Genomic DNA, 13,894 nt, shown 5'->3' with positions numbered 1-13,894 from the left:
GGACTGCAGTCATCTGAAAGCTTGATTAGGATAGGGACTCTACCTCAAAAGTAGCTTTCACATGGCTGGCAAGTTGGTGCTGGATCTCTGCAGAAGACCTCAATTTTTCTCCATATAGCCTCTTTAAATAAGGACTACTAGAATATCTTTCACAGAATGGCAGCTGTTTTTCACCCAAAACAAGAGATCCAAAGAGCAAGGAAAAAGCTGTATATATGCCTTTAATAACCTGGGCTCAGAAGTCACTATTAATTCTATTCTATTCTCTTGGTCCTGGAGACCAGCCCTGAGCAACAGGACAGAAATCATAGATCAGTGTGAATAACAGGAAACAAGGAACAAGGGGCCATCTTAGAGGATGGCTACCACACCAAGCCATAGGCTCAGAATAAAGCTTCAACTTATATCAACAAAGGATTAGTATACAAAATTTGTCAAGAATTCTTGTAAATCAAAGAATTCCACAGCAGGAAATGTAAGCAATCTAAAGAAAAACATAAAACAAATGGACAAATAATTCACAAATGGAACATAAACTGCATATAATAAGCATTCATACGTACTCAATAGTACCACACAGTGTATGCTATTTACTCAACACTGGACCATAGGCTTTAAATATTTTTCTAAAAATGGTATATTTCTGTTTATTCATCCTTGTTCTTTTTCCCACTTCCCCTTGAGTCCAATGGCTAAGGATAGAGGTGCAATTTGTGGCCAAAGAAGAGACAGAGGTTAACTTATCTAGCATCCTGAGCCCAATCTCTGAAGTTGGCTTAGGAAAGTACAGCAATAGAACTCACTGTCATAAACATGAAAAAAATCAGTAGATCTACAGTGAGCTATTTTTAAAAGTTTAACTTCAGTTAGTAAGTACTTTCTTCATTTTTACATTTTATTGAGGCCAGACTCTTTCTGAACTGTTATGGGTACTCCAAAATGAAGGACTATAAATGTGTAAATCTGCCACCTACTATTTTATGATCTGACATTCTTCCCACTAGCACAATGACTCTACATTATCATCTTAATATCCTTTAACAGATCAGGGCTCAAACTTTTTGGTCTCAGGATCTCTCTTACATTCTTAGTCACTGAGGAACATAAAGAGCTTTTGTTTAGATGGGGTATGACCATCAAATGTCATAAAAATTGGTATTTTAAATATATTTTAATTCATTACATAATGAATTAAAAATGAATCTTAAATTTTAAAATGTTTAAATGACATTTATTTTATTATTAGTTCTGTTGTTTCCTGAGACACGCTCTCACTCTGTCACCCAAACTGGAGTGCAGCGACATGATCACAGCTCACTGTAGCCTCAACCTCCCAGACTCAAGTGATCCTCCCACTTGAGCAGGAGGTGGAAGGTAGGTCCCATCCATCCTGAGTAGCTGGAATTATACGCACAGACCACCACACTTGACTAATTTTTTTATTTTTTGTAGAGTTGAAGTCTCACCATATTGCCCAGGCTGGTCTTGAACTCCTAGGTTCAAGTGATCCTCCCACCTCAGCCTTCAAAAGTGCTGGGGTTACAGGCATGAATCACCATGCCAGCATGACATGTTTAAACAACATTTTTAAAAATCAGAAATAACTCTATTTCCTTAAAAAAAAAAAAAAAATTAATAGAGCCAGGCATGGTCACTCACACCTGTAATTCCAGCACTCTGAGAGGCAGAGACCAGTGGATCAACTGAGGTCAGGAGTCCGAGACTAGACTGGCCAACATGGTGAAACCCCCAACTCTACTAAAAATACAAAAATTAGCTGGGTGTGGCGGTACATGCCCATAATCCCAGATACTGGCGAGGCTGAGGCAGGAGAATCTATTGAACCCGGGAGGCAGAGGGTGCAGTGAGCCGAGATCATGCCATTGCACTCCAGCCTGGGTGGCAGAGCAAGACTCTGTTCGCCCCCACCCCCACCTCAAAAAAATAAAGAGTCATTGTGCTATATTTTAAAGACCTCTTTAACATGTTGTTTAATATAATATGGCTGTATATATGCTTTTGCATTTAATGTTTTGGTATGTTGTTTCTTTGGAGAATATAAAGAAAATCTGGCCTCATACAGCTAAGAAAAGGGAAGAGCAGATTTTAATAGCTTTTTTAGATTGTGTGGATATTTTTCTTTGACATAACACAAAAACTAAAGAAGTACATTTATTTTTTAAACATCATTTGCAATGTGGTCTCTCAAACCTTAAAAATAAACTTTACTACTCTCTTGCATTAAAATCTAATCATTGGCTGGGCGTGGTGGCTCACACCTGTAATCCCAACACTTTGGGAGACTGAAGTGGGTTATCAACTGAGGTCAGTAATTCAAGACCAGCCTGGTCAACATGGAGAAACCCCATCTCTACTAAAAAATTAGCCAGGAATGGTGGCATGCACCTGTAATCCCAGCTACTTGGGAGGCTGAGGAAGGAGAATTGTTTGAACCCAAGAGGCAGAGGTTGTGGTGAGCTGAGACTGCGCCACTACACTCTAGCTCTGGCAACAGAGCAAGACTGTATCTTGAAAAGTAAATAAAATAAATAAAATACAAACTATTTATTATTGCTCTGTTTTGCATTTAACATCATGCATTGGTCAATTAGAATATATTGCAATAAGCTATGCATCTTTGAAATGCTGACATTTCATTACACAATATCAAAAAAACTCACATTCATTAATATCACTACCAATCTCTTCAGGAACGTCTTTAAATATTGAGAAATTCACTAGCTAATGGCAACAAATACAAATTTTCCAAAATTCGAATTTTCATTTAAAAATCTCAATTTTTTTTTTTTTTTTTTTTTTTTTTTTTTTGAGACGGAGTTTTGCTCGTTACCCAGGCTGGAGTGCAATGGCGCGATCTCGGCTCACCGCAACCTCCGCCTCCTGGGTTCAAGCAATTCTCCTGCCTCAGCCTCCTGAGTAGCTGGGATTACAGGCACGTGCCACCATGCCCAGCTAATTTTTTTGTATCTTTAGTAGAGACGGGGTTTCACCGTGTTGACCAGAATGGTCTCGATCTCTCGACCTCGTGATCCACCCGCCTCGGCCTCCCAAAGTGCTAGGATTACAGGCTTGAGCCACCGCGCCTGGCAAAAATCTCAATTTTTATCACTGGCAACATATGTCAGTTGTTTTTCTAGGAGTGACAGGCTCAATTCATTCACTTTCAAGAAAATGGCTGCCAAGTACCCATGCCTAAAAACCACAGTTTGTCAATCATTATTTCAAGTAAAAATAGTTTTCTATGAAAAAAAGCAAATTCAGCTTGGAACTCAAACAACTACACAAGTACTTTTCTTCTTGCACTTCCGTCTGCAGCAGAAGCATTTTATGCACATTTCCCATTTCATCACACAGAACTTTAAAGATCAAAATTCAACAGAGTAATTTTTACTGTTCCATCAATCACATTAAGAGACAATGGCATAAGTTTATTTTTGTTTTTTTCTCTAAGTGTGTGAAAGTAAATATGCAATGATTTTTAGTATAACTTGAAGCCACTGTCTTTTTTTTTTTTTTAAGACAGGGTCTCGCTCTGTTGCCCAGGCTGGAGTAGAATGGTGCAATCACGGCTCACTGCAGCCTTAACACTCCCTGGCTCAGGTGATTCTCCCACTTCAGCCTCCTGAGTAGCTGGGACTACAGGCATGCACCACCATGCCTGGTTAATTTTTGTGTATGTTTTTGTAGAGACAAGATTTCATCATGTTGCCCAGGCTAGTCTCCTACACCTGGACTCAAGCAATCCACCCACGTCAGCCTCCCAAATGTAGTCAGTCACTCACCATCTTAATTCACGCCAAGTTGACCGCAGTTTTATCACTGCTTTTGCACCATTAATATAAATGTCAGTATAGAGAATAAGGCAAATGTCAAATTAGTGTAATTATGGAAATAGTTTTAAACTCATGCACCTCTAAAAGGGTCTCAGTGACACAGTCACCACCAACACCCCCATCCCAGCATTCTGTGGACCACACTTTGAGAATCACTGCTTTAAGGTACTGTCACTTAGGAACCACTGAGAGCTGTTTATATGAGAAAAGTGAAAGTAATTAGAGTCCCCTAACTAGAACTTTTCATGTAAAGATACTAGATATTACAAAGACTTAGGATTTAGGACATTAGTTTATAAGTTTTTACATTTAAGGTTCTAGGTAGCTAGAGAGATTTGGAACTCAAATGATTTATCAGCATGCTGTACATATCAGTAGATATCAGGAAAGTCTGTAAAACCACAATTTATCCCCCTGCCTCTTCTTTCTGTTTACTGTGAGATACAGTCACAAAGACAATGGGGGGGACAAATGAAAAATTACTGAAATAACACTACTGCAATTTATTGGGGGCTTCCCATGTATGCTTCCAATAAACGTACCTTGTAATACATTAACTCTCTTAATTCTCACAAAAATGCTACAACGTAGGTATAATTATTACTCCCAACTTACAGATGTTAAGTAACTTATCCATGTCATTCCAGTAGTACTCAAAAATGAATTCAGGTAGTTTGACCACATGCTAGACAGAAGTTGCTAAGAACTGTTTCAGCAATCTTGGACACATATTTAATGACTGGCTATTGGTGTGGTACCACATGATCATTCGAACACTCAAGCTTGTTTCTGTTGAATCAGGTCAGAGAAAGTAAAGCCTAAAAAGTCCCCAAACAGTTAAGACACACAGAGGCTAGAATTGTCATATGGTATACACACTCCAGTGACAAGAAATTCCAAGGGCTCAAACAGAAGACTCTCAGAGTAGCTCAGCATGGTTTGTAATAAACAGAAACACTATGAGGAAGTGTTCTTCACACTACACTCAGAGGTTTCCCCTCCCACTTACACGTGACTGTTGCCATCTCAGACTTTTCATATTAAGTTGTTTCATTTTTGAGATGGAGTCTTGCTCTGTTGGCCAGGCTGGAGTGCAGTGGTGCAATCTCAGCTCACTGCGGCCTCTGCCTCCCAGGTTCAAGCCATTCTCCTGCCTCAGCCTCTTGAGTAGCTTGGACTACAGGCACGCCCCACCACACCCAGCTAATTTTATATTTTCACTAGGTACTGGGTTTTGCCATGTTGGCCAGGCTGGTCACGAACTCCTGACCTCAAGTGATCCGCCCACCTCGGAGGCGCAAAGTGCTGGGATAACCAATACTGCGTCCATCTCAGAGACAGCCTCATCTCCTTCTAGAGTTCATCTGAGAGTTTGTTCAGATGAATCAATATGATTCCTATTTTTTTAAATATTTTTTTAGAGACAGGGTCTTGCTATGTATCTCAGGCTGATCTTGAACTCTTGGCCTCAAGCAAATTCTCTTGCCTCAGCCTTCTGAGTAGCTGTATTTTTATTGATAAAGTATAAATTTATTTATATACAGTACTGACAGCTATTCTGCCTCAGCCTGAAAAAGGACCCCCAAAAAATCACAAAAGCACTTTAAAATGCTATCAAGATGCAATATTAACTAATTTATATATTTTCATTTTGCAGATACTCCAATGGTAAATAGATCATACTTTCTCCTCAAATACTTAAATACATGTTCCTCAAAATGTGGTGGTACCACCAGTATCAAAATCACGGGGCACTTGTTAAAAATGCAGGCACATGGAGTCATCACCAAATCAATAGAACCAGTCTCTAAATAAACTCCCAAGTGAGCATTTTAATAAGCTCTCTAGTGATACTTTCTTACTCAAAACTTATTTATTGAACAGTCTACAACAGGCGTCCCCAAACTTTTTACACAGGGGGCCTGTTCACTGTCCCTCAGACAGCTGGAGGGCGGCCACATACTGTGCTCCTCTCACTGACCACCAATGAAAGAGGTGCCCCTTCCTGAAGTGCGGCGGGGGGCCGGATAAATGGCCTCAGGGGGCCGCATGCGGCCCGTGGGCCGCAGTTGGGGGATGCCTGGCCTACAATATCCTAGTGCAAAATGAGACAGGTAAGCAGACAAAAATAAACATTTTGGATTTCAGCTGTGCTACAAAGAAAAAAAGATGTTTCAGAGAACGACCTGGAGGACTACTTTAAAATGAGATGTCAAAGTCTTTCTGAGGAGACATCTAAAGTGAGGAGCCGTTCATTCAAGACAGTGGTTCTCAAAAATTAAGCGTGTATCAGAATCACCTAGAGAACTTGTTAAATGAGACTACTGGTCAGAAGGTCTGGAATGGGGCCCAAGAATCTGTATTCCTAACAAGGTCACAGATGATGCTGATGCTGCTGGTCCAGGAACCACACTCTGAGAGCTGCTGATCTAGAGAGAACACCAAGAGAGTGTGAATAAATGTATTAAGAGAAACAGGGGAAAGGTCAGTTAGAAAAGAGGGCATGATACTCATGACTGTTTCAAAATCACTTGAAAAAGATGGTGAATTAAAACCAATAGCTATGATCTCCAGAGCAGAGAAGATAAAATCTGAGGTTGATCAATAATATCCTGTATTGTTGAAGCATTTCTCAGTTACAAAGCGTTTTTACATTTATTATTTACCTTAGTGAGATATAAGTAAATAACTACTAGCTACATTTTAGAGGTAACCCGAGGGACAAAAACAGTATGAACTTCCTTTAAAGTAAAACAGTTAAGGAGTTGAACTATTTCCTCTAACACCCAATCTAATAGTGTTCTTTCCAGCACAGCTTGATCTTTTTGAAGAGCAAAGCAAAGGGTACATATAGGAGTTAATATTGACAAATTATTTTCTAGACTATCTAAAAACAAGGTGGATGGCTTGGCACAGTGGTTCACCTCTATAACCCCAGCACTTTGGGAAGCTGAGGCACGCAGATCATTTGAAGCCAGGAGTTCGAGACCAGTCTGGTCAATATGGCAAAACCTCATCTCTACTAAAAATTAGCCACAAGGGTGGCGTGCACCTGTAATCTCAGTTACTCGGGTGACTGAGGCAGAAGAACTGCTTGAACCTGGGAGGCAGAACTCTGGCCTGGGCGACAAAGTGACTGTCTCAAAATAAAATTTTTAATAAAAAACATGGTGGATTCCAGACTCAATTTGTTTTAGATATTGGTTAGAAAGCACTATTATTTAAAACTGACAGCATTTAAGTTAGTCCCTTCCACTTCCTCCTCCTTCAAAATGAAAGGATAAAGAAATGAAGAGGAGATTTACATATTATTCTCTCTCCTACATAAATTTCAGGTAACTAGTTTCATAACCTTAGTCCCTCAGCAACATCACTCAAATATAATCTGCATCTTTGGGTTCCCTTTAAATCTCTCACCTAACCCAGGTTCCCACAAGAACACTGAATCCTATGTGTCTTACTATACTCATGGGTACACAGACCAGGAGCAGTTATTCTCTAAACACATATTAACACTTGGTAGTTTCTCCAACAACCAAAACCTTATTCTTAGTATTCTTACCTGCATGTTCCAATAATGCTACAAACCCAAAATATCCCAAACTGAAATCATTTTATCCTCCCTCCAGCCCAGCCCTCACCCTCACCCTAGCCCTCACCCCAGCCCTGCTTCTGGGTCTGAATATGTATTAATAGCATTGCCATCCACCAAACAAAAAGATGTGGAATTCTACAACTTTGTCTCCCTCACACCAATCTCAATACACTCCCCTCACCTCCATTCCCATGGCCACTTACTATTAGTTACTATTAATAATACACTACCATTTCATTAGTAACTACCAAGTACTAATCACTTTACGCATTTTATCTTACTTCATTCTCTCAATAACCCTATGAGGTTACGTACTTTTTTCCCATTTCACAAATGAGAAAACTGAGGCTAAGAAAAGGTCATCTGTCCAAGTCATAAGCAGGAGAAGGCAAAGTAGATTTCCAAACCCTACAGTTCCCCCAAACCAAAATGCTTCATTCTGTCATACCTGTGCTATCATTCCTTTAATACCCATTCCAAATGATAATTTCTTACCTAGATAACTGCCAGGATTCTCCTAACTGGTCTCCCTGTCTCCAGCCTTGTTTTCCCTCATCCCTCAAGTGCCCTAAATCAATCTGGATCAGAAATCTGATCCTTTTATCACCTTGGCATAAAAGTGTTCCAGAAACATCCTTTAGTCCACAATGTCCAGGATATACTCTACAGGATGAATTCCAAGCCCTTTAGTACAGATCCACAATCCCTTACCTACAGGTCTGAAATTCAAAAGCTTCGAAATTTTAATTTTTTTCCTAAATCTGCAACGGAACCCACTGTGAATGATGGGAGGCTATTTAGTCTCTTTATCCCATTAGTGTGATATTCATGTGTGTCAATGCAGAACATTATCGTGTTTGATAAAAAGTTAACTCAGACCCTGATAAAGTCTTACCTAAGAGACCTTGCCAATAAAAAGAAAAATCCCAAAATATTCTGAAGTCCAAAATACATCTGGATCCCAAGAGTTTGACAAAAGAGATTGTGAAACCCTTATCAATTCAGTCCATCAATCCAATCTAATTTCCACCAATCACCTTACACATTCTTTAGTTCCAGGGATGAAGAAGGGTGCCCTGGGCCCTGAATACCCTCCAACCCAGTGGTACTCTTCAAGAAACCGGCTCACGGATTTTCTTTCTTGTGAAGTTTCCCTGACCTTTCCTCTATTGTGCCACAGCCACTGTACTGAATACCCACCTCCACTGCTGCAAGTTATATATGTTTCCCCTGCTCGACTGTGAATGAAGTCTTCGTTGAGTACTTTATTCAATCCTAGCACAATGCCCCAACACTAGGGGCTCATGAACGTACAATGAACTAAAATTCATGCCCAGCTTTCCCTAACTCAATTTCCTTCTAAGTTAATTTCTCCTTCATTCCCAAACCTTAGAATTTTCCCTAACCATGCAGTCCACTTTCTAAGTTTCTCCTTCCCAATGTCATCTTACAATTTTCTCACAGGCGCCTTCTCTGTACCCCAAGCTCTCCAACATCTTTTAACCACCTCCATTTAATCCACAGTCCTCCTTTCTCCTGTCTGCGAACAGGCCAAGTCCCCTCCCTCCAAAGCAATCCATCTTTACTGCCCTTACCTCTTACCTACTCCCTCAACACCTCTCTGGCCAGGGCGCTTCCAGCCAAAACGCTTCTCACAACGTGTTTCCCAAATCCCCCTTCTCTCACTGTGCGGGTCTACCAGCTCCAGAACCAGTGCTCGGCTGGGTTCCGCACATCACAAACCTTCCTCGCAGCCAGTGTCCCCTCCCCCAGCCTCTTGCAGCCGGCACCCCTCCCTTCATGCTCCCCTTATCTCCTGCGGTCCAGCTTCTCTGGAAAGTGTCCCAGGGGCGAGTCTTTCACCTCAGAGACCCCCCGAGATCGCAGCTGTCTGAGCAGCCCCAGGACCCAGCACCTCCGTCCCCAGCTCCTGTAGGGTTGCGCAAATCCCGTGCGGCCCAGACGCGGAGCAGGGCCTCTGGCTCACCTTGCTGGATGTCGCCGTTGCTACCCCCCGGGATGGGCACGCTGAGCTGGCGCTCCGGCTCCGGCAGGCAGCGCAGGCAGAAGGAGTGAAGACAGGGCAGCAGCTTGGGCTCCGCCTCACGCCGGCTCTGCAAGCTCTGCTGACACACGGCGCAGGTGTCCAGGAGCGAGGCTGGCGGTCCAGAAGGCGGCCCTGCGGAGGGACCCGGAGCGGGAGCCGAAGCTGGAGCTGGAGCCGGCGTCGATACCGCGCCCCCGGGAACTCCGGGGGCCACTGAGGCCGCAGGGGATGAAGCAGCCTGGGCCGAGCCCGAGGAGGCCGCGGCCACCCCCCCGTCGTCGGGCCCGGCCGCGCCGCCCTCCGCGCCGGCCCTGCCGCCTTCCTCCTCCTCCTCCTCCACCAGCACCGCGGCGAGAGGCGGCTCCGCCTCCTGCGCCGCGGGCCCGGCGGTCCCGGCAGTTACCGGCGCGCTGCCGCTGCCCCCGCCGCCGCTCTCAGCCTCGCCGCCGCCTTTGTTTTCCGCCATGTTTTCCTCTTTGAACCCGCCGGACCGCCCCGCGCCGCCCGCCGCCCGCGTCGCCGCCGCCGCCCCCAGCCCCAGCCGCAGCCGCAGCAAGAGCGGCAGCCGAGAGCGAGCGAGAGAGCGAAGCAACGAGAGCGCGCGCGCACACGGCGCCCCCGCCCTCGCGTCGCGCGTTTGAAGGAGGGCGGGTGCGGCACGCGCACGTACGCACGGACGTCGTCCCGAGGGAGGCGGGAACTCGGGGCGCGGGCGCGGAGGGGTCCCGGGCCGGAGCCAGTTCGTTGCGTCAGTATCGCGGCTCTTTAGCTGGAAAGGAGGTTTCAAAGCCGGAGGCTGTTGACGCTGGGTAGCTTTTGGCTGGGGTTGGTTATGAGCTCCTACACAGCAGGGTTGCACGCAGAAGGGTAGGAACCGCACCGGTTCCGTCCCCATCGAGCGTGTATCGGGCGTCTCCGCCGCGCGCTGGGGCGCCGGGGCCTCCTGGGTCTCTGCTGTGCATAGACCAGCTGCGTTCCTTCGGGTACCCGTGGAGCAGTAAAGCGGGGCTTTGTATTTTGTTGTTGTTGTTGTTGGGGTTTTTTTTGCTTTTTATTTTTGAACTGAGGATCTACCAGAAATAGGCTGAAAAGACCGATTGAGGAAGAAACTCTTAACAGCTATTTTTATCTTCTTAATGTGATTCTCAAGAGTTGCTACTATCAGAATAAACGGAGGAGTTTTTCAAAGCAGAGATAGATGCCAGGGCCAGTCCCCAGAGCTGAATCAGGAAGTGAAGGAGAGGGTTGACAGAGGGAGGAAAAGTTCCTTCAGCTCGTTTTAATGTATGTCAGTTTGGAGAGCCACGGGTATAACCAATACTGCGTCCTTCCGAGGTCCCACTTTAAGTGTCCTGGGTTGAGCTGGGTATCAGATGCCCTAACAACAGCGGTAATCGAAGGTTTCAGGTTGGGGGCTGTAGCTTACGACTGTTATCCCAGCACTTTCAGCCTCCGAGGCGGGCAGATCACCTGAGGTCAGGAGTTCGTGACTAGCTTGGCCAACATGGCAAAACCCAGTGTCTACTAAAAATACACAAATTAGCCAGGTGTTGTGCGGCGTGCCTGTAATCGGAGCTACTTAGGAGGCTGAGGCAGAAGAATGGCTTGAACCCGGGAGGCAGAGGCCCCAGTGGGCTGAGGTTGCCCCACTGCACTTCAGCCTGGGCAACAGAGCCAAACTCCCTCTCAAAAAAAAAAAAAAAAAAAAAAGCAGCTTTCAGAGTGTTGCCTTTTTATTTAAAAAAAAAAAAAAAAAAAAATTGGGGTGATTTTATGTAGTGCAACAACTGTTTTAGTGTTAAGATCATAAAATGCTTTGGTCTCCTGTTAGTGTTCCCAAAAAAGTGTTATTTGTGAGGTGCTGTAAGTCCTTAAACCATGTGAAAACGTACTATTATTTTTTTTTAGACCACCTCGCCCTGTTGCCCTGGCTGGAGTGCAGTGGGGCAATCACATTTCACTGCAGCTTCAACCTCCCAGTCTTAGGCCATGCTCCTCTCGAGTAGCTGGGACCGTAGGTGTGCGCCACCACACCCATCTAATTTTTTTTTCACCCTTGCCTTGAAGAGCCTGGGCTCTCACTATACTGCCCAGGCTGGAACTCCTGGGCCCGAGCGATTGGCCCGCCTCAGCCGCTGGAAGTGCTGGGATTACAGGCATGAGCCACCGCGCCCAGCCTCCTGAAAACTTTTTTAAAATTTATTCAAAAATATTTTCTGGGCCGGGCGCGGTGGCTCACGCCTGTAATCCCAGCACTTTGGAAGGCCGAGGCGGGTGGATCACGAGGTCAAGAGATCGAGACCATCCTGGTCAACATGGTGAAACCCTGTCTCTACCAAAAATACAAAAAAATTAGCTGGGCATGGTGGCGCGTGCCTGTAATCCCAGCTACTCAGGAGGCTGAGGCAGGAGAATTGCCTGAACCCAGGAGGCGGAGGTTGCGGTGAGCCGAGATCGCGCCATTGCACTCCAGCCTGGGTAACAAGAGCGAAACTCCGTCTCAAAAATATATATATATATATATATATATATATATATATATATATATATATATTTTTTTTTTTTTTTTTTTTTTCTGACCTCTTTATTGTCATAGTGTTTTAGATACATGCTGGGATTACAAAACAGGAGCTCCATGCATTCAAGGAGTTTACGGTCCGATAGAGAAAGATTGAGGACAAATAAATGCCAAGGAGTGGTAAGTTCTGTGAAGAAAAAATAAGCGGGGTAAAAGCTGTAATCGAGCTACTTTTGAATTAGAGGTGATTAAGAAGGCCACTGTTGATCAGATGAAGGAACCTGTCTTGGAGAAGAGCAGGTAGAGGAACACATGGCAAGTGCAAAGGGCCTGAGCGAAATAGATGCTTGGCTTGTTAGAGGAAGAGTCAGTGTGGCTCCAGTGGCTTGAGCAATAGTAGCACATGAGATAAGAGGGTTATGAAGGGGGCCAGGTCATGTACAGAAATGGTCTTCAATTTTTTTTTTTTTTTTACTTTTTTGCCCTTTAAAATAATTTTAGAAAACTGTTTTCTTCCTTCAAACATTGTAAGTTGACTAAATTTTTTCCGAAGTTTAAATAGTTGCAAAGTGTAATTTGTGACATACTGTAATACTGACATTTAAAAATTGTTATTTTAAATCTAATAGGAAACACTAATGTGGCTTAATACTATCCATTTTTAAAAGTATATTAAGGCTGGGCACGGTGACTCATGCCTGTAATCTAAGCACTCTGGGAGGCCGAGGCAGGTGGATCACCTGAGGTCAGGAGTTCGAGACCAGCCTGATCAACATGAAGAAACCCTGTCTCCACTAAAAATACAAAAAAATTATCTGGGTGTGGTGGTGCATGCCTGTAATTGTAGCTGCTCGGGAGGTGAGGTAGGAGAATCGCTTGAACCTGGGAGGTGGGGGGTTTCAGTGAGCTGAGATCGTGCCATTGCACTCCAGCCCGGGCAACAAAAGCGAAACTGGGTCTCAAAAATAAATAAATAAAAGTATTTTAAAATGTTGTCTTTTGTTAAACATGAAAAAGCATTGGGAATGTCTTAATGAGATGGCTAGGAGTCTTTCCCCATCTCCCAATTAGTTTGAGTAGACATGAATGCATATAACGCTAGAATAAGACAAGGCCCTGTGTCAACTCCATTTTTCACTGTTACAGACTGAACTACTGCATTATAAACTATATATATATATACGTATACATGTGTGTATCTACACACTCACATATATGATGGATTAATCCCCTTAAAACTAACCTTACTTATTTACCCCTTGGAAAATTTTCCTTCACTGAAGTACCCAGGAGTACTCATACCCTAACCTTAGCACCACTGAGTCAGACAGGAAGTCTTGGATGGGTTTTGAGCAAAGACAGCAGAATTGTGAAGAGTCACTGTAGCTACTTCCTAGAGGAATAACCTGTAGAGGGTCAGTGGAATAAGGAAGACCACTTTAAGGGGGTTAATAGGGTAATAACTCGGTTGGTTGGACCAGGTTGGAATCTGTAAAGGTGGTGAAAAATACGGAGTTTAAATCATAAACACTTTTCTTCAAATTCACTAATCAACTGAATTTCTCAATGAAAAGTTTTACTTTCATGAGTTTTTTTTTTCCTTAACCTTTTGATGCCTGCTACTGCTTGCGTTTATTAAAATCTGGAATAAAATTGTTTTTTGAAAACTAGGTAATTTTTATAGGAAGGAGCAGCCCCCACAAAGTTCACTATGTGCTCTGAGAAGATAGTACCTGGAGTATAAGTCATGGAATATTTAAGATCATTGAAACAGACACAGCTACATCCTTGATTTTCTGTGGAGGCTCAGAAATCTTGCAGGAGAAACTGTAAGTCCACAGATGAGGCTGAGATATGATATTGCACAACGCTGTCTAATA

The 13,894-nt window shown here is 43.7% G+C and overlaps 1 protein-coding gene across 2 annotated transcripts in view; it reads right to left on the bottom strand.

Annotated features, from left to right (window-relative positions):
* Positions 1–10,075, bottom strand: part of TRIM33 (tripartite motif containing 33) — a 121,370-nt gene extending 111,295 nt beyond the window's left edge. For both annotated transcript variants that reach the window (XM_010344112.3, XM_039460852.2), the window contains exon 1: positions 9,437–10,075. In XM_010344112.3, the coding sequence (XP_010342414.2) occupies positions 9,437–9,962 (526 nt within the window). In that variant the 5' untranslated portion in view covers positions 9,963–10,075. The remainder of the gene's footprint in view (positions 1–9,436) is intronic.
* Between the last annotated feature and the right edge of the window lie 3,819 nt (positions 10,076–13,894).

Source organism: Saimiri boliviensis, chromosome 11 (assembly GCF_048565385.1).
Source record: "Saimiri boliviensis isolate mSaiBol1 chromosome 11, mSaiBol1.pri, whole genome shotgun sequence".
NCBI lineage: Eukaryota > Metazoa > Chordata > Mammalia > Primates > Cebidae > Saimiri > Saimiri boliviensis.
Note: the sequence above shows the minus strand (reverse complement) of the source record. Positions and strands in the feature narration are given on the sequence as shown.